Source organism: Prionailurus viverrinus, chromosome E2, assembly GCF_022837055.1.
Source record: "Prionailurus viverrinus isolate Anna chromosome E2, UM_Priviv_1.0, whole genome shotgun sequence".
Classification (NCBI taxonomy): domain Eukaryota; kingdom Metazoa; phylum Chordata; class Mammalia; order Carnivora; family Felidae; genus Prionailurus; species Prionailurus viverrinus.
In genome coordinates, this window is record NC_062575.1 from 12,034,344 (window position 1) to 12,054,370 (window position 20,027).

Here is a 20,027-nt window from a genome sequence, read left to right on the forward strand (position 1 = left end):
AAAACTGGCATAAGGTTTGGGGAAAATATTCTCAAAGGTGTGTTTCATATGAGATATTACAGTTGTAAATAAAATTTGTGCATTGTTAAGAGTTGTGGTTTTTATGTTGACAAGTTGAAGAGTTGCAAACATTTCACATTCTTTGGGAAATTGGCATTATCCAGGGTCTTACCTCCCGCCACTACTGAACAATGATAGCAGATTATGAAAATTTTAAAAGGCAAGACATCGCACGCTGACAACCAAAGCACTTTCCGAGTCTGGTTGCATATGAATTTTACATTCAGAGCTGAAGTCTGACACTCAAAACCTAAGGTATCCCAAATCATTAAGAGAAGTCAAATAGAAAAAGAACAATCAAAACAAACCAATGACAACACAACATCTTTCAAGACTATTGATAAACTGTATTGAATGTAACACAGAGAAAGGCAAAGGGGTTTTATATACTTTTGGCCACTGAAGATGCAAACACCAGCCAAAAAGGATCTTAGAAGCATTTCCAGGTCTATTAATAACACCATAGGGACACTAAAGCAAACACGAGCATGTTCTCCAGTAAAGCAAGGTCCGTATTGTCCAATTTTGATTTTTACCTCTAACAAAACTTACGTACCACACGGTGGAGAGACCAGGGATATGGTCTTCACATTTAAAAACCGTAGTCATCAAGCGAGTTAAACTTCCGTTTTAGATCCTATCAGAACGGTCGGAAATTAAGAGCGGTATCTCATCCCTTGTTCTGTAGAACGACTGCTATGGGAAATACATCACTGGATGAGGCCTCCTGGAGCCATCTGGAGTCTGGATATGGCAAGACGGCAGTGCTGCAAATCACCTGCGTGTACATTCAGTGGAAGAACATGTTCTTGTCCGTTGAGAGCCCCCGGCTATTAAAACAGACTGTCGGGATTGTAAGTTAAAACACAGCTGCCAATCAGAAGAAGTACTCTTTCTGATTTTCATTGACTGCACTTTGTATATTAAGCTCACTTTTCAAAACAGCCTCGGCACTGTCTACATTCTCTGACCTTTTTGCCTCATTTCTTTTGTATAACCTTTTCTGCTGATAAATGCGAACAGCAATGGCAGCAATGCACAGCAAGATAAAGATTACAACCGCTATCAGACCTGGGGAGGGAAGAGAAAAACAACGCAAAGTCAGAACTTTTGTCCAAACGGAAGCCCTGCTGACTTCGTTGCTTAATAAGTCATGATAAAATCGTTTTCTACATACATCAAGCATCTAGTAGGTATGAATTAAAAATATCAAAACCTCAAGTATTTCTGGATCGGGTGGTGTCATAATATACCCGAGTCTGTCTGTCCCTGAGTTCCTCTATCAGCCCTGGGGGTTCACCTCCATTTATTCTGCATGCATACGATATTGGATTTATTTAGTGCATTTCCACTTATTTTTCAAATTTTTAGTGCATTTACATATAACGCAAGATGTTATTGACATGTCTCTAAGACCCTGTGGTTGGTCACTGCATATTAACACACAAATTGTTATTATTTTAAATTTACAGATAGTAGTAATGTTGTAAAATAATTAAATGTGTTTTTGTACTTCAATATTTAAACACTGTAATTCAGTTGATTCTCAATAGTCTGTCATACTGCTGAATAGGAGGAACAGGATATATGTATATGAATAATCCTGACTAGTGAAATATATTGACACAGATAACATAGATTATTTCGATTATTTCTGTAGGAGAAATATTGATATTTTGAAACATCTGGTTGTAAATAAAATATTTAAATACCACAATTCTTAGCTATGCCAACATAGGGTTATCGACCTTGGCGTTACATCGGGCTAGTAGTTCTTCAAAGCGTGTTCTGTGAATCCCTATTGGTCCTCAGGACACTTTGAGGAGATCCACAGGGTCAAAGCTATTTTCATAATAATTCTAAGATGCCTCTCTCATTGTGTTGACATATCCACTATTAATGTAAAACAGGGTTAGGTAAAATTCCTGGTACCTTAGCACGAATTGAGGCAAGGCTACCGAACTGTAAAAGCGGTCGTGGAATTCATAAGGCAGAAGGCGTTAGATTGCCAGGCAATCCCACAAAAAAGAAAAAAAAAAAGCAAGCCAGATTCATTTTAAGAGTGTCCTTAATGAAGCCCTAAAAATTACTTATTTTATGAAATACTGACCTTTTGTCTATAAGCCTTTTTAACATTTTGGGCAATGAGGTAGAAAATACTTTGGATGGATCTCCAAGTACGATGGCTGTCTCCAGGAAGAGCGCCTGTGTGAACAGCTGACTTGTGAGCTCAACTACTTACTTTTCGCTTCATGGAACACCATTTTTATTTGAAAGAATGACTGACAAACTATGGTTGTTTTGACTTGGATATTTGGCAGATATTTTCTCTAAAATGTGTGAAGTGAGTCTGTCACTTGAAGAAAAACAACTGACAATATATGTCGCCAGTGATAAAAGTCAAGCTTTCAGATGAAAAAGAGAATTTGGAAAACTATTGCCTGTCACCATGAGTTCAAGAATTTCCTAACACTTAGACTTTTCTGATGAAAACGGTGGAGGTATTAACCGATGAAGTTGTTTTCAGACAAAAATAGGCACAATGAAAACAGCAATGTGGATCAACTGTCATATTGTAAAGCTAGGAATTCTTCATTCCAGTTTAAGTCAGGGGCATAGAACTCTAATGGAAACCGACCAAGCCAACACATTGAAGGTTCTCACCAATCACAGTGGACTCCTGAGCACATGATTTAATGGGCAATTAAATTCACTACAGCAAATTATATAATATTGCCAATGGCTAAGCCAATGTTAGGTTGGGTCGGGCTTACCTGAGAAGGATAGTAATTCCTTGCTCATATAAGTCTAACATAAATGTGGCAACCAAATTCTGCACTTGAAATCTGAAGAATTTACTAACGGATACAGTTGTTTTTATTATTATTAGTCATATTAATAAATAATAATTTTAATCAGAATATCATTTGTTGTTATATATTTTGCCTCTCATCAGTTGAGTCGCTATAAATATTTCTATTGTCTGGCCTCTTAATTTAGGCCTCTTGTTTCAAGAGAGATATTCTGAATTATTTCAATATGAAAAACTGATGAGGTATAGTAGAGACCAGGCTACAGCAATTATAAAATAAATATCAATATTACAGTGGCCCAGACAGGACATCCAGATGGTCATAATCATGGGGGGACTCTGGAACTAGTTTGTTTCATATATGTGATTTATCTCCTTTAATTTGGGGAAGGTGTCATGTCAGGATTTGTCACATCCAACAAAAACCTTGATTTAACCTGCTATACCAAAAAAAAAAAAAAAAGATACACTAAATAAAATACGGCAAACCACTGTGCTCTGTGACATTGCCATCTGAAGCTCTGTGTGAATGTTTTTATGAGGAAATTAGGTAGCTTTCTCTTTGTCTAATTCTCACCATCCATATCTGTGTAGCCTGGCCAGAAACCCTCTGTAATATCTGGGTCACGGTTAAAAAAGTCTTATTGAACAATTTTCCCATCTTACATTATTCAGTGTTTGTAAGTGAAGAAAAAGATGATCTAAAATGTAGAACATAGGGCGATTAGCCAATTTGGAGAAATTTTAAATGGATTAATTATTGTTACACAGTGGGCGCAATTTACGAGTAACGAGACAACGGGCGAAGAATTATACCGCGATGCTACCAGATGGAGAAACACCCTGGAGGATGATATTCTGTGATTTAGCAGATAAATTGCATGTGGTCCCAAGACAAGGCCTTCTGAGCTTCAACGGCCATGATCAACTGCTCTGCTTCTGAAGCTCTGTCTGAGCAATGAGCAAAAGCAGACACCACGTGTTCCCAGGCCCTCAGTTCCCAAGCTGCACACACCTTCCACACTGTCTTTCTCTGCTCTACGTATTTGAGCCAAGATGGATTTCAGAGATGACCTATAACATGTTTCCATTCCACAGTAACAGAGGATGACTTATCAATATACCCCTCCTATATTCTGTAAATATTAACAATGATCTTTGCCCAAAGCAACAATATTCTAAAGATTCAGCATTGTGCTCTAATACTGGCTTGACCGTCCAGTCATTCTCTATGTATATCTGTGAATCTGTGTCTCCCTATATCTATACCAGTTAAATGTATGGAAAAAGCACCATTGGGAGACTGAGACAATTTCTTTGACAAAGAATCGTCATTTAAAATGTTAAGCACATTGGGGCGCCTGGGCAGCTCATTCGGTTGAGCGGCCGACTTCGGCTCAAGTCATGATCTCGCGGTTTGTGAGTTTGAGCCCTGCGTCGGGCTCTGTGCTAACAGCTCGGAGCCTGGAGCCTGCTTTGGATTCTGTGTCTCCTTCTCTCTCTGCCCCTCCCTCACTAGTAATCTGTCTCTCTCTCAAAAATAAATAAAAACATTAAAAAAATAAAAATGCTAAAATGTTAAGCACATTAATTGCTATAGCTTCAAATGAGTTTTTACCACATAATGTATTTTTAATAATATATTAATGTATTTTCTTTTAGACACTCAGTTATTAACTACTCCTTTCGGAGGGACTTACTGCTGTTTGTTTTTTGCTTATCATATGACTAAATGGGAATTCTATCTTATGTATCTTTAATTTATACACCATTAATCTGATAAAAAGAAAAGCAACTGAAATGGCACAAAGATATGACTAGTACTATTCTCTGTTTAAGTAAAATCCTAACGACTTCAAGGAAGTTGATGTCTGAATGAGTAAAGATGTAAAAAAATAGAACAAAAACGGACCAGACATGAAGCCCACATAAATTGCCCAAGTTAAAGTGAAATCACATTATCTGGCAATGTAATAACTTTATTTTTTATGTTCATCTCATATGCAAAGTGTGGAGAAAAGGTGAGTCACTTAGCATTTCCATTATCTGATTAATTACTTTCTGACGATCATTCATCAGGAAGAAAAAGGTATATTTTGGGGGTTGGCTTTGAATAAATTGTGTCTCAGAGAACATGCTGTTTCATTGCCAGGAAGGTATACTTTAAAATTGTTTGTGTTAATTCTGCAATTTAAAATAACTACAAACCACTTTCATTCCATTGGCCTAATATTTGATAAAAAAAAAAATACAACTAAAAGTGTTATATTCACTGATGTGAGCATCTAAACCACGGAAATACCCATTTCATTGAGTATTAACACAACATAAAATGTATGTTCCCAGTGTTAATCTCAGGTTTTTCCTACTTTTTACATAAACTCTTGTGGAAACAATACGACAAAATCCAAGAAATCCAACAGAATAGTACCTCCCCAAATATATTCAGAATTCCTTAGGGATTGGAGAAGGCCATTTTCAAGTTAAATGATGCTCAGTTTTACACAGAGTAGCAACTGTATGAGTGTGGCACTTCAGGGAAATGATCAATTATGTATACTGAAAATCTTCAAGGAATTCATGAATTCAAGAAGACTCTAAAAGACAACCCAGTATAAATAATAAACCACCCCCGCCATTGACCTCAGGATCCAGTGTCCCGCAGTGGGGGTATGTGTGGATTCCCCACCGTTTCTCTAGTGCTAACTATTCCCCACTCCTAGAGATGAGAAGTACCAAAGAAGAGTTCATTCACGCCTTCTGTTACCTCCAATTACTGCAGAGTCACTTCTGATTGCATTAGCTAGAGGTTCTCTGTCATCTCTTGTTCCAGAATGATCTGCAGTAAAAGGATAAAAAAAAAAAGTGGGAGGGAGGGATAGAGCCAAGTAAAAAGAAGAAATTTTGGGGAAAAAAAAATCTTAAAACATTTAATCAGTGTGGGATCTCTGTGATTTTTTTTTTTTTAACCTCAGCAGCATCAACTGCAGGGGCTCACATGGATAAGGCACTGAGGATCTAGAAGAGAAATGGGTTGGAAGTTAAACAAAACCAATCTGGGGAGGCCACCTTGAGAATGCATTGCAACAGCGGCATCAGAAGATTCAACACCCAGGGGACAAGTGCGTTTGTTACTGCAAAGGAGGAGCCATTCCCCTACCTGCAAACGAGTGTGTCCTCTCCCTTGATGTGGCATCAGTGCCAGCCTGGGACACACAGCTGGACTCTGTCACATGTCCTGAGACGGTGACAGGGGCCGGGTGGCTAGGCTGCAGCGCGGCCTTCAGAGGGGCCACGTGGCTGAGCTGCACCGCAGACAGACAGCCCAGGAAGCCCTGTGCACCGGCCAGGGCTGTCTCCTGGTCTACGTCAGTGTACTCTGGAAATCCAAAGAAACACCAAAATATTAATAATCATGCAAGAGCAAACAGGCAAGGCTAGAGATGGAATGTTCTGAGTCTGATAATACAGTAACAACAGACATGCAGTGGACTAAACTCCCCTTTCTTGGGTCTTTATTAAAACAGTCAGATCCGTTAAGTCTCTCCGTGACTACCGCTGAGCCTCCTGAGGTTAACGAAAGCAAGTTTTTAAGTATGGCTAATTTAATATGATATGGTGATCTGGAAATGATTGAAGCCTCCGGACGGATGAGCCAGGTTTTGAACTGATGAGGGTTCGTGAGATGTTACATTTAAAAATAGATGATTAACGTGATTTGTGATAGGGCTTGCAGTCAATGTTCAAGAGATTAAAGTGCTTCCCGATTTGGAAATGAATTCAGCTCAGCCTTTGAGACGTAAGTCACGACCATCACAGGAGCTAGAGGGAAAATGGAGCTTCTAGAGTTCCCCTGTTAACTGCCCAAGCAGACAGCTCGGTCTGGCTGAAAGCCGCCTGGTATTCTCTGGCCCCATCCAAACACGCAGGGGGAAGATGTTATCAGGTGGGAAGGCTACACCCCAAAGTGTATTCTCTGGCCCCATCCAAACACGCAGGGGGAAGATGTTATCAGGTGGGAAGGCTACACCCCAAAGTGTCTAGAGTCGCACTAATTCCTCATGCACAGCAGTGAAAGCGTCCACACCTCACTCCCTGTTTCAGGGCTGCTGTCACTCAGGCAGAAACATGTGTGGCCCCTCTAGACAGAAAACCCCTCCCCCACATTAACCAGAGTTGAGTTTCTCTGGGACTATGATGGAACAGAGGTTGGCTTGAATGCCGGAATACTAATTTATGATTTTAGAGTGAAGAACATATTTACATTTTGTGTGTGGCAAGCCTGAAATCTAAACCAGGGGAACTAACTATAGTTTTAAAGTTCAAATGTGACCAGACCATATAGCACCTCCCCACCCAATATGACCATAAAAAAGGAGGACTAATGTCTCCTGCACTGCATATACAAGGACACAGACACAATTTGACACTCTTGTCTCTTAAAAAAAAAAAGATATTTAGTATTTATTGGGTGCTTACAATGGCACCGTTCTAAGGGATTCGCACGTCTGTGTTGACAGCTTCCAGTAGCCGCCAGTATCTTATCCCAGTCAGTCACACAGGCGAGACGCGTGGGTTCAGAACTGCAGTGATGGCCTGAGGCCACACAGCCATCGGCAGTCTGCTCGGGAGTCAGGCCTGTTGGGCTCCAAATCACAAGACTCTTCTATTTATGAACCACTTTCTGATTGGGCTGCTGATTTATTTTGTTATTAGTTTGTTTGGCTGGAGAGCAACTATTCTTGAAGTGACTCTTGGCACGTCACCTCCGAATGAGCCTGACCTGATTACTCTGGATGTATGGCATTCAGGCTCAGGGGCTCTACCTCCGAAAGTCATGTTCTTACTACCAGGCCATCCCGCCTCACTGCACCCAGACTGGCTCCTTGAACCTACGGGAGACCCTCAACCCCCCGGCATTACGTTGTTCCACAGAAGCCATGTCGTGCATGTGTGGAAACCAAGAACTAACTTAGTTCCAACACACAGCATTCACTCATTTGAATGGATATACATTCAAGCATATTTATGTTTAGAAAGGCAGCATTCTTGCTTTGGAGGTTTTTTACTTTAATAAGAAAGGAACAAGAAATATACATTAAAAACAACATAATCAGGACAGTGCTTTTCACATTTATTCTACAGTGTTAAAATCTTGATTACAATTTCGATAGGCTTTTGAAAAATCTTATCTTTTGAACACTACCCCCTCCCCGAAAAATGTAAATAGATGAGATTCACTTCTCTGGTACAAATCTGATATGAGATGAATCTTAAAAACTACACCTTTAAGTAAAAACATTTTTCAAATTACAAGTTACGGTATAAAAGACTTTAAACTCTTAAAACGTAAAGTGGGCAGTTAATCAATTAATTTTTGTTTTAAGAGCTAGAGATACAGGAAATAAATTCCGCGCATATCAAGCATGTTACATTCTAGCAGCAGAGAGAGAAAATAAACACAGAAACAGGAACTAATGAAAATTTTGAAGAGTGGTAATGCTCTGAATAAATCAATTAGAAAATGTGATGGAGTGCGTCTGGAACAGAAATTTATCTTGATGGATTAGGTGATTTTTGCGCATCTATTTTAAGGTTGATTCTTCGGAGCCCTGTTCCCTTAGTGGTCTGGAGATATTATTCCAGCATCTTCTGGCTCCATCACTTCTTCCTTAAATTTTGCAAGATTCCCTGTGTGTTAGGAATTTTGCATAGAATATGGTGGGCCCTTCTCATCTGGAGACACAAGGTTTTTCGTTAGCCTGCCAAGTGTCGTAACCTGCTTCTCCTTCCTCTTCTTTATCCTATTGGTCTGCTGATTATTCACACCACATCTTCTCTGCATTTTCTCTAAGCTGTTTTACTTTTCCAGCCTGATTTCTATCCTTTAGGACCTAATATTGTGTGAGTCGAAGCCTTCATCACTTGATCTTCTAGGTGATGAGTTCACGTTTCAACAAACATCACTCTTTCCTACTGACTTTGAGTCTGGAACACTCACACCTTTTTAGTTCCTCAAGGTCTTTTTTTGCTTTGTTGGAAGCAAGGGCTCTTACTAAGTCTCATCAGATGGTGTCTGTCTCCCTGAATATGCCCATTGTGATAGGGAGTGATTCGGTGGCTTTGTTTCTTCTCCCGTTTCATTGTTGTGAGTCTTAAGAATAGAGCTGTTTTTCTCCTCCGCTGGGTGATTGTCAGTCACTGGTTTCCTTAGGCGGCTGACATCTAGAGAAGGTAGACAATGTAGCTGCCCCACATCAGGGAGGGTATGGGCCAGGCACCCCTAACCTCCAGCCAGAGAGGACTCAAACCTCAGGTCATCGTCAGCAGGACTCAGGAACTCCTCAAGTTTCAGGTCACTACCTCTTTGGCAAAGGGGGGGATTAAGCACAGTGACGTTTTCAATGCTGACCTTTCCCCACGGGGGTCCCAGAGATCTCTGTAAGCCAAGCATTTCCAAGTGGAGAGGAGGGATCTACACAATTCAGGGTGTTCCCCAGAGACTCTCGCAGGCTGGTCCAGACCCTTCCAACCAGGGTGCACGGGGTCACCCAAGGCTCTCTTCACTGACAACCTCTAATGCTCCCCCCTGCCTGCTGGGCTGGACCAGCAACTCCTATTTGCAGGAGAGTCAATGGGTGGGAATTAGGAGTGAAGGCAGAGCACAGGGGCTTTGCAGCCACCCCCTGCCCCCCAGAACTGAGACCAGGCAAAATTAACAGTTACAATATGTTGTTCATAAGCAAAGCTGGCCTTAGAAATACATAGCATTAGATATCTTTGCTAGACATCGACAACTGCATTAACAAAGCCAACGAGCAAAAATCTCTATCTTTCCTGTTACCTGACTCCTGAGATGCTGACACCACTGTCTCCTGCTTTACACAAACCCTGAGAAGACAATCATGTTTTGGATGTTTCTGGTTGTAAAAATCCTTATTGACTCAGATGTTTGGGTGATCTTGCCTATTAAAAAATCAGCCTCAACTGTACTTTCCAACAAACAGAATGACTCCTGCTTTGTTAGAGAAGAAACCTTTTAACGAAAGATCTACAAGAAAAAGAGGGTACCGAGGAATTAAAATGTGTACGAAGTGCCTTTCCATACGTAGTAAGAGGACTGTTTCTGGAGAAGGTGTGACGTAAATGGAAGAATAATTGCAAAGAGTGCTTCATGGAATTTCTTGTGGCTCTCCTTAACAAACAAACAGAAAACCTCAGAAAACAAAACCAAGTGGTTTGGCCATACCTATGAAGAGGGGCCTTATTTAAAAAGGATCTCAGTATCTTTAATCTATGAAGATCAGATTGAAAGCCCTGCCGAACATGGTGCAATAAATCAGAGGAGGAGCCTGGCATTTTGACCGTTATATACCATTACGGCCAGGATCCTAGACAAGAGTTCATGGGAAAGTAAAATGGCGGAGCAGACGGCAAATATACCACATGGATGAGGAAGCAGTTTTTCATAAAAGGTATTTATTTGTCAACCAAACCTACCGCTCTGAGATATCACCTTGAAAATCTGATTAATACAGAAGCTATTTATAGTTAAGAGATCTCTGGGTGACCTGTACTTCTCTTTCGCTTTCGACATAACTTGTCTTAAGTGCCGTAAGACATTTACAAAATCACAGGGTCCTTAAATAATCTGGTTAAACTATCTTACATACCCCTTTGGCTTTGAAGCAGGTTTTCCATAGAATAGCATCGAGACTGACGTGTGTTCCTCTAGCTCTTCTAAGAGCTGGACTAGACACCCTCTTCCCTCTGACCACACGCTTTATTTACATCTGGCCTAAATCTCCACTGCAGAAATCTGAGCCACTTCCTGGCTCTGCAGCGTCAGAAGAGATCAATGATCCCGATGGGTCATTGCCTCTAAATATACCAAAGCTACCGCTCAGCACAGAATGAGTGAAAAACATCTTCGGGCTTTTAGAAAACTCTTCTAACATAAAAACAATCCATAAACAGAACTCAGAACTTGATTTGGCAATGAGCTTTGGATATAAAAACAAACGTAATGCAGCCTATTAATTACGGAGGGCTATGGACCAAGTCTGTCTCGAGGCAGACTGGTTCTTCCCCTACCACGATGGACGACGAATTTCTGCTGTCACGGTTCCCGCGCCGTAACATGTCTGACATAACAAAGTAATGGATAGTAGCTGTAAACTTCACTCAGCCTTTGAACAGTGACTCTGCAGTCATTTTACACTAGGTTAAATTGTATCATTCAAGATGTGAGCACATTTTTCCGTGAGAGGTTTTAAGCGATTTCACGATCATGTAATGGTCTTAATTGGGATTTTTTTTTTCATGTGTGGAATCGTGACCCAACGAAATCTCAATGAGTTAGCAAAACAACTTTACACCTGCATATCTCCTTTGATTAATGACATCTTGGAGAGATCTCTTTTTGGATAATGTTCAAGTTAATAGTTCTCTTAAAGGAGCTGATTGAGGAATCATTCACTTCGGCGTCCGTACTTACAACCTGTGAACAACATACTTGACAGAGAGATGGCATCAGACTGTCTGCCTTTTTAGAAGGAAGACCAGAAAGAAATAAAACGGCTTCCTCTCTGTCCTCCAGTGCTCATTTTTACAAAGGAAATGGACCGCAGGAACAAATTTTTAACTCCAATCATCATTAACAAGCATCACTAGCAGATATCAAGCAAGGAGTGTAATTTTTTAGGTAATGACATTAAATTGTACTATGATGACATGGAAACCATCTCGAACCCTCTATTATACTTAATAGACGACACTAACGGAATTCACGTCTACTGCTCTTACTCTGAGTGCTCCCACAGCTCATCACTGGGCCGGAAACTGTTTGCTCTGTTTGCTTTGTGCCCCAAACTCATGCAGCCACTCTCCTGCCAACCTCCTCCTCTCTTTCTCTTCCTTCAATTCTTGTTCTTTAATAAGGTCATTCACACTGTAGTGTAAGTCCCTGATAATGGCTTTATTGTTTACTTATTCCTGGTGCAGTCACATTTTAAAGCAGGCTAGTAATGAAAGGAATAAACAACTGCCTTCTCTTTTTTATTTTAGAAATTATTCTGGTTTTGTCTCTGTACAAAGGTTTCTAGATCTGGCAGCTGATAAATATATAATTTGGGATTTGTGGCTTTCGCTTTTATCATTTGGTTTTGTTTTGGTTTTTTTTTTGAAGTGTAAGCAGAGCTCTGCTTCGTTATGTTTGACTACCAGATGAGAGCAACGAGGGTGATCTTGTTGTCAAAGGATCACATTCATCCTTCCCACCTGGAGCACATCCTCGTGACTACATGAGCCTCTGACAAAATCCCAATGTCTACCCTCCCATTTGCTCCATAATTAAAATCAGAGAACATGTTTCGGCAACAGGAGTGTTCTCTGGGTTTGGGACATGACACTTTGATCAATGCTCACGTACTATAACAAGGAGAAAGGTGTTTTCCAGTTTCTAGGTATGGCCAATTCAAAATGGTACTGCTAACTCTCTGGAAACAAAGCCTCCAGAAAGTTAAAGCCACGGTATGCACTGAAGATAGTCTATGACATTCCAACTGTTAAAATACTCAAAAATCAACCTGATGAAGAAAAAAAATTTTAAGATTTCTTACTTACTTACTTAGAACAAGATTTCTCTGTTCTAAGCTGTACTTCTCTTTTAAAAGTTGCTTGTGAAATAACCACTATCTCAAGTGTCATCTCACAATATAGTTACACAAACAGGACTCAGGTCATCTGATTTTTCCTCACCTCTAGGCACCGAAGCACGTTTTACATAAAGGATTCCTGACACACAGGAAATTGTTCTTACGGCTCTTCGGTAGAGACTGAGTGGCTGTCCTTTCCTTGCTGATGACAGACATTATTTACATCTGGCCTCATCTCCACTGCAGTAATCTGAGGTACCTCCTGGCTCTGTATCCTCAGAAGAGAGGAACAATCACTACTGATCCAGACCTCTAATATGCAAAAGCTACTACTCAGAGTAAGTGAAAATAATCATCCAGCTTTTACTAAAATAAATCATAAAACTATTATAGCATATAAAAGTACTGAGATACAGAATTCAGAGCTTAATTTTATAGTGAATTATGAACATGAAAAGCAGATTTAATGTACTCTGTCGATAGTAGGAGGATCTGAACGAAACTGCTTGGCTAAAGCCTTGACTTCCCCACCACAGCCCCCAACTATTACTGAGCATTATTGTCAAAGTTATTGAGTCCTTAGTCTTTTAAGTGTAACAGGGAGTTGGAGATGGCTTCTGTGCTGTCATACTACAGTTTGGTACTGTTTCTAAAATTTACCTTCTTTTTGAGTATCTACTGGTAACCCTGGTTCACAGGACAATCCAAAATTATCTCCATAGTTCTTCCAAAATTTAAGAAATGCATAACGGAGAAAGTTGAAAGAGGGAAGAGATGTCCTTCTTTCTGGGTTTCCATCTAATATGGCAGTGAGTGATCATCTCCTTAACTCTTGGCTTGAAAAGGTAGACAAATCACAACTCCAAAAATATATATATAATTGATCAATGTTTATATTCTGCCCCCTTAGAAGAAATATTCAGAAATCATAAGATGATAGAAATATTTTAACTCATTTTAATTTGGAGGGTAATTTGGAACTATTTTATCTAAGGCAACATAGGATACATTATACTCAATCAGATACACAGGAACCTTTTGTGTGACGGTTACATGTCCGCTAACCATAAGCTCTGTGAGGACAGGTGTAATGTCCACCTTGCCGAATGGCACTCTTCGTGAATATAACATGTGATCACAGAGTATGTGCTAAACGAATCAGTGAGCCAAAGGGGCTTCCAAAAAGGAAAAATATATCTGATAAGCGTGGGGCCGTGAGAATGTGTCTTGCAGACCTCTAATTAGAGGAGGGTAACTGACCAAGGCCCCTGCTGCTGGGCTCTGAAACCCATCTTTATACTTGGGCCAAGGCCATGCTTCCTGTGGCTGTCTCCCAGCGGTGGCTGATCAGAGCAGGGATTCCTAAGGCGGGCTCATTCTTGGGAAACAGGAGACTCCTCCGACAGCTGGCTGACCCAAGGGCTCCCCAAAGACTGCTCAACCCTTCTTAGATTGCACAGACTTCCAGGATACTTCCGAGTTTCCCTCCCTCTCTCCTTCATTGGAGGCAGAGGTGCGTGCGTGGCCATCTGATGGCTCTGCCGCTCTTGGCCAGCTCCCTCCCCACCTCCTACTTTACAAGTGTTCCCTGAATAAAATCGTCACATGGTTAATTTTGTCTTGGCAACTGCTTGTTGGAGGACCCGGACTAACATAACAAGGAATTTCAAGATTGAGCAACTCTCTGGAAAATTAATAGTTCCATTTTAGTGTCTATTTTACTATAAATTAATATACTACATTAAAATATAATAATATACTACATATATTTTATTGTAAATTCATATACCACACCAAATTTGACCACAAATTATTACTTTCCTTTGAATTACATTAATTCCTTTGAATTAATGATCAAACAGACCATTAGTCCTTGGTCAAGATCCACACCTTAGGCACATGGCAAATAAATTCTTACCTACACTTTTAGGAGAATGAGTTGATTCAGACTATAAAGTTCACTGCTCAGTTTGGACTTTAATCTTATTTTTCAGTATGAGTGAGATGCGTTTTAATGATATGCTATTCTGGAGTAAAAACATTAACATCGTTAATTCCCTACTAATCTCCCTACTCATTTACAAAAAGGGAAACAAATATTTATATAACGAATGTTATTATTCTACTGTGTCATTAATACAATCTTCCTAATAGAATGCAGATAAGTTTCCCAATTGTTTTATAATATATTTAACATATTTCTACTCACAAAAAGTATTTTCATCAGCAATGCTGGCATTAAATTTGAAGATTTTATTTCCTTAAAACTATGATTGTATTAACATTAGGCATAACTATTACAATTTTCTATCTTGTGTTTTACATTTTTATGTAATGCCTCATCTCAGACCCTGCTAGATGAGGAGCTCCTGAGATCAAGATTTGTTATATTTCTTTGATTCTTTTTATTACTACAGTTGAATTTACATAATTTACATGATGAAACTCACTTGGAATTTTTCAGTTAAGCTTCCAAATATCTAAGTAGCACTTTGCACGTATTTTTTACGTCCACTCTGGCATACTGAGGGAGAACAATGCAATTCACATTTCCCCTGTTTGCAGGATGAGAGCACACGATTTTGGGGGCTAATCACGGTCCTAGAGGGCCTATAAATATTTATAAATTTAACTCTTAACCTACTCAAGGGCCAATATTTTGATCATTCACCCATGGGTTTAATCAAACATTCTCAAGATTCTGAATTATGTACAGGCAGCATAAGGAATGATTAGTCAAGGTACAAACTGCTGCAAAGTTCAAAAAAATGAAAGATTCCATTTACTATCTGGGACAAAATATTGCAGGTTCCTGTCAAATATCCAACAAGAAATAAAAACCAGGCTACAAGAAGTCCCCTCACCCTCCCAAATAAGGTGAAATATCACTCCTCTTTATAATTTACTTGCAACTAGAAAGAAAACCCTTTCAAAATTTACCACCCCTCTTTCCGCGTAGTCCCCGTTGGCAAGTGTAAGAAAACGTATATATATTTTGACATTAAGATGGCAAGAGTACGTTTCTACTTCAATGCGAATAGTCAGAAGTAACTGTTGGATATAACTAATAATCACAAGGCACAGACACACTGGGTTTCGGCAAGAGCGGCTGGCCACCACCACATCTCAACAAAGCAAACAGGCCCCAAGCCAGAACCTAAAGCACATTTACTAATTAGAACAAAAGCCATTGCTCTCCCCTACCTCCTCTTTTAGGCCTAGTCCTGGTTTGATCATTAGATGACAGCTTGTATATTTGGCAGCTGATTGATACAAAGGCTGTTATTTCTACCTTTCCTTCTATTTTTGAAGTGTGAGAACTGGATCACGTTTTACTACGTGAGAGCACAGTGGCATTACTGTCAGAGGGCAGGGCTTGCTCAGCAAGACGTCCCTGCACAGGGTCACACAAAGTAGACCTGAGAAGGTAGAGTTTCTGCCTCCATTATCACCGACTTTATAATTAAAACGAAACAAGATTTCTTTCGGCATGATAAATTGGTGTGTGGCCTATGCGTGTGCACGCGTGTTTCCAGTATGACTCTTCTGATCTTTATGCGTCACAATTAGGGAAAGGCTGTTCCTTTCCTTACCTGAAATCCGGCCCAGTACAAGAGACTTGATGGCGCTGAGTTCTGTACCCGATGACAGATGGACTTGTCTCCTTGCGTTGTCATCAATCTACAGAATTGTTACGTGAGAATGCAAGCATCCGCACGGACGCCATTTTGTTGAGGAGAGGACAGAGGGCAAAGGAAGGCAAAAAAAAAAAAAAAAAAAAGATAAAAAATAGGCAGTTTAGTGTGGCCCCAAAGACTGAGAACAACAAATTTTAAAGAGCCATTCACAAAGGTGAATGATATTTTCTAAATTTTCCATTCTATCCTAACAGTGCGCCCCACCTTCTGGCCCCTTATATCCCTTTAATTTTCTCCATTGTATGAGAAATCCAAAATTGGTAAAGCTAAAAAATATATAGACGAGTTATTTTCACCTTAATACTTTTACTTAGCTTGGCCCTTTAACCTGAGTCATTCAGCTAAGAAGTCTTCCTCTGTGTAGAGGGCCAAAATGTTCGTGCTTTGCTTCCACAGCTGGTACAGTGAATAATTCCACTGGTTTCATTAGAGCGACGATGGCCCCACTAGTGGTACGTATGATAAGCCATTCGGCTTTCCCTCCTGAGCAATGTAAAACAAATGAGGAAAGTGTAGCATTTTTCAGTATCCAATATCAATAATATCTTGGACAGAACCTTGATCCTTTCAAAAACGAGACCACATTTGAGGGTCTGTCCATGGTCTGTGTGAGAGCAGCACTGAAAGAATGCCTTCAGTCTGTTCATGATCACGATTCTGCCGGCGGTCCTTCATGCTGGGGAATCCTAACTATAACCACTGCTTCTGTTGAGTTTCCTGTATTACCTCTACAAAGAGCACTCCTTCTTCTCTGTTGATCTCTACGTGGTGAAGCTGTCCATCCGCCATGTTTTTGAAATCAAAGTTAACGACATCAGGTTCTTGATATCTGTTTAGCTTGTACCTGATCTGCAAACTTCCTAAAGTAGGGGAGAGAAGTTACAGTTTTAGTTAAAATTGTAGTTAAAGAGCTACTTATAAAAACTCAGGAGTATTCTTTTTAGTTAGTAATTTCTGGTGGAAAATTCACGGCTTATTTGGATGCCTCCTGTCCTCATAATTCCCAGAAGTCAGCTCCTATGTCAAACTGCACTATTTTTGAGATCAGGACCACGCATGTTACTAATAGGCAGCCTTTCCTGCAAATCTTGAATTTTTCCCCTAGAAGTCAAATATGCAGTCAAACATAAGCAAATCTCTGAACTAGCTTCTACCTTTAAAAAAAAAAATACACCTTATTATATTATGAAATGCCAAACTACTGTGGAATATTACAATAACGTTGTTTCTATAATCTTTTTAAAAATACATCTACCACTCCAATGACGCAATTGGTTAATGGAATTTTTATAAGCAAATGGAGTTTTACTAAAGATGAGAAATATTTCCAAGTGGTCACAGCCATGGATTTTGGAACGAAATTAGGATGAAATGAACAGTTTTGAGCCAAACTTACCGCGAGACTTAATGCTACTCACTTAGCTGCCTGCAAAGATGCCAATTACTTTATTTCACAGGGTATCTCCAATTTAACAAAGAAAATATCTTAATGTAGAGATATGCTTCAAGTTCAAAAGGTACACAGTGGTGGTAAATATACTTATTAAAGTATATTTAGTGTTCAGTGCCCTTGGGCCATATTTATTTTAGTTGCAATGATATATTCAGGTTTATAAATTTATTTTCCTCACTCAGACAATTTATCTACAGGATTCCTATCTTTAATCTGGATACAGGGAGGAGGAAAATATCTGTAAGTGGTTTTCTGCGACAAAGTTTCTGTAGCATACACACATCCTAACCCAGAAGCCACTGCCCTGCAGTAATGTACCAGCATTTCCCACAACAATTTTGTTGCTGATGATTAGAACCGACAGATTACTTTGTGGACATTTTCTTATACATAATGCTAGGTTGTTAACATTCCCCCCAAATGTCTCTACTTTTAATTGATGGAAATATTTATTATATGCAAATAGGCATCTCATTTCAAAATGAACCACAAAATTGATACTGATATTATATGGGATAGTAAAGAGTTTCTAACAACAATAAAATACAGGAAGTATTTTATATAAATAACAAGTTAACATTGAAAATGCGAAATTATCAAAATTATAACAAAACTATCTTAATAATTTCATAAATAATCCTTTTAGGTTAGATTTATAGGACAGTATAGGCACGCTTTTCTTCCTGTTTGCAGTTTGAGAGGCAAGAACATCAGAACGATCCATATTATTACTAATGTTCTAATTTAATTTTCTCCCTCTCTGTCTCTCTCTCTCTCTCCTCTAAAAAGCACTCACCATTTTTGGCAATGATAACTGAAAGGTATTCTTTATAAAAGGAGCTCACATAAAGCAGTAAGCTTGGTGCTCGCGCTGTTCGGAAGCTAAATTTGATCATTTCTCTGCTCAGCTTCATGTCGCCATGAAACGAAGCAGCGTGGGAGCTGGAATTTTTACTTAAGGAATAATTTTCTTGAAAATTGTAAATCACAGATGAGCCAGATCCAAAATATGCAGAGATCTCTGAAATGACACACACATTTTATGTTAAAAAAATTAAATACAAGGATCTTATTTCAGCTATATTGATATATTATTTTTAATTAAAAATATCAAATTATATAGATATAACAAATCGCCCCAAACCAGAATTAAATAACACAGAATATTAACAGAGCTCTTATGATGGTCCTTGAAATGGCTTTATGCTAGAATTATATGTAATTAATTTACTAGTTCACCTTCTAATTACAAGCATAACGTTCTCCTCTCTGACATCAGACATAAACCAGGCTTCTTGACTTTCGTCTCCCTTACCGTCCATTTTCTTATTTAAATTTTTGGTCCCATCTATTATTTTGTAACTAGAATGCACTAGTCTTCCTATAATAGGAAGGAAGGAAGTTTGAGGGGTCCTCTTACCTTCCAGGATCAACAGGCAGAAATGTTCCTTTTTGCCTAAACACTTTCCCCTATTTATTGTGCCCTACGAGAAGAAGCCAAGTCCTGCGTTAATAGGAGAGGGCAGTGGGCATCTTTGTAGCAGTGATCAACATAAGGAACTATCCAGCCTCTTTCAGTTTTACAAAATCATAGTACTTTACTTATATGAGATTAATATCCCAAATTCACACACACATGCATGTGCACACACACACACACACACACACACACACACATATACGTGTCTATATATACACTTATATACACACACATTTATGTACATATGTATATATGTTTGCATGAAAATGAGGATCTGGAGGAATAATCAGCACTGGATCCTTGAATCCTGCTTCTCTCCATTACTATAAAAGACCAGTTGTGGGATGTGAGTAGCAGATGATGCTCACGGGGTAACATAGCAACGTCTCCGTTCCTTGGCACTGGAGGACTATTTTGTTTGCTTGTTTTATTATGTTATTATAATGGACCTTTTTATAGTCAATATGATATGCAGAGTAGGATTCCTGACTGCACTTAGCGAGCTTAACTAGAAATCATTTTGATTCAGAAAAGGAAGACAAGTTCTTGGGAAGAAGTGGTCTCCACTCTACCTCTAAATGTGAAAAACCTTCTAGAATGAGAGCAGCAGGGTGTGAGTTGTTTATCACAGGCGCATTTTAAATAGTAACTTAGTTCTGGTCAAAAGTGGAGGACTTTTAACCCACTTTTCATGAAATAATCCCAAATGCTTTCTGTGCAAAGCAGGGGCTGCTTCAATTTGGAGGCGATTTTTGTTAGCCTTCAGTAGCCCAGACACACGCAAATAAAGCAACTAAATTAAGCTGGATGGCAGTTTTCTGTGAGCAACTATGACAGCATAACAAATGTTTGTGTATTCAGAGAAGTC

At 39.3% G+C, this 20,027-nt stretch overlaps 1 protein-coding gene across 7 annotated transcripts in view; it reads right to left on the reverse strand.

The window, feature by feature from the left end:
• Positions 1 to 735: 735 nt before the first annotated feature.
• Positions 736 to 20,027, reverse strand: part of CNTNAP4 (contactin associated protein family member 4) — a 251,865-nt gene continuing 232,573 nt past the window's right edge. For 5 of the 7 annotated variants that reach the window (XM_047835764.1, XM_047835767.1, XM_047835766.1 and 2 more), the window contains 6 exons: positions 18,476 to 18,700; positions 16,953 to 17,086; positions 16,122 to 16,209; positions 6,033 to 6,251; positions 5,640 to 5,711; positions 736 to 1,131 (listed from right to left, as the gene is read on the reverse strand). In XM_047835764.1, coding sequence (XP_047691720.1) covers positions 938 to 1,131; positions 5,640 to 5,711; positions 6,033 to 6,251; positions 16,122 to 16,209; positions 16,953 to 17,086; positions 18,476 to 18,700 — 932 coding nt within the window. In that variant the 3' untranslated portion in view covers positions 736 to 937. Of the gene's footprint in view, positions 1,132 to 5,639; positions 5,712 to 6,010; positions 6,252 to 16,121; positions 16,210 to 16,952; positions 17,087 to 18,475; positions 18,701 to 20,027 lie in introns of all 7 variants that reach the window. The other 2 variants (XM_047835765.1, XM_047835770.1) reach the window with 2 other exon arrangements.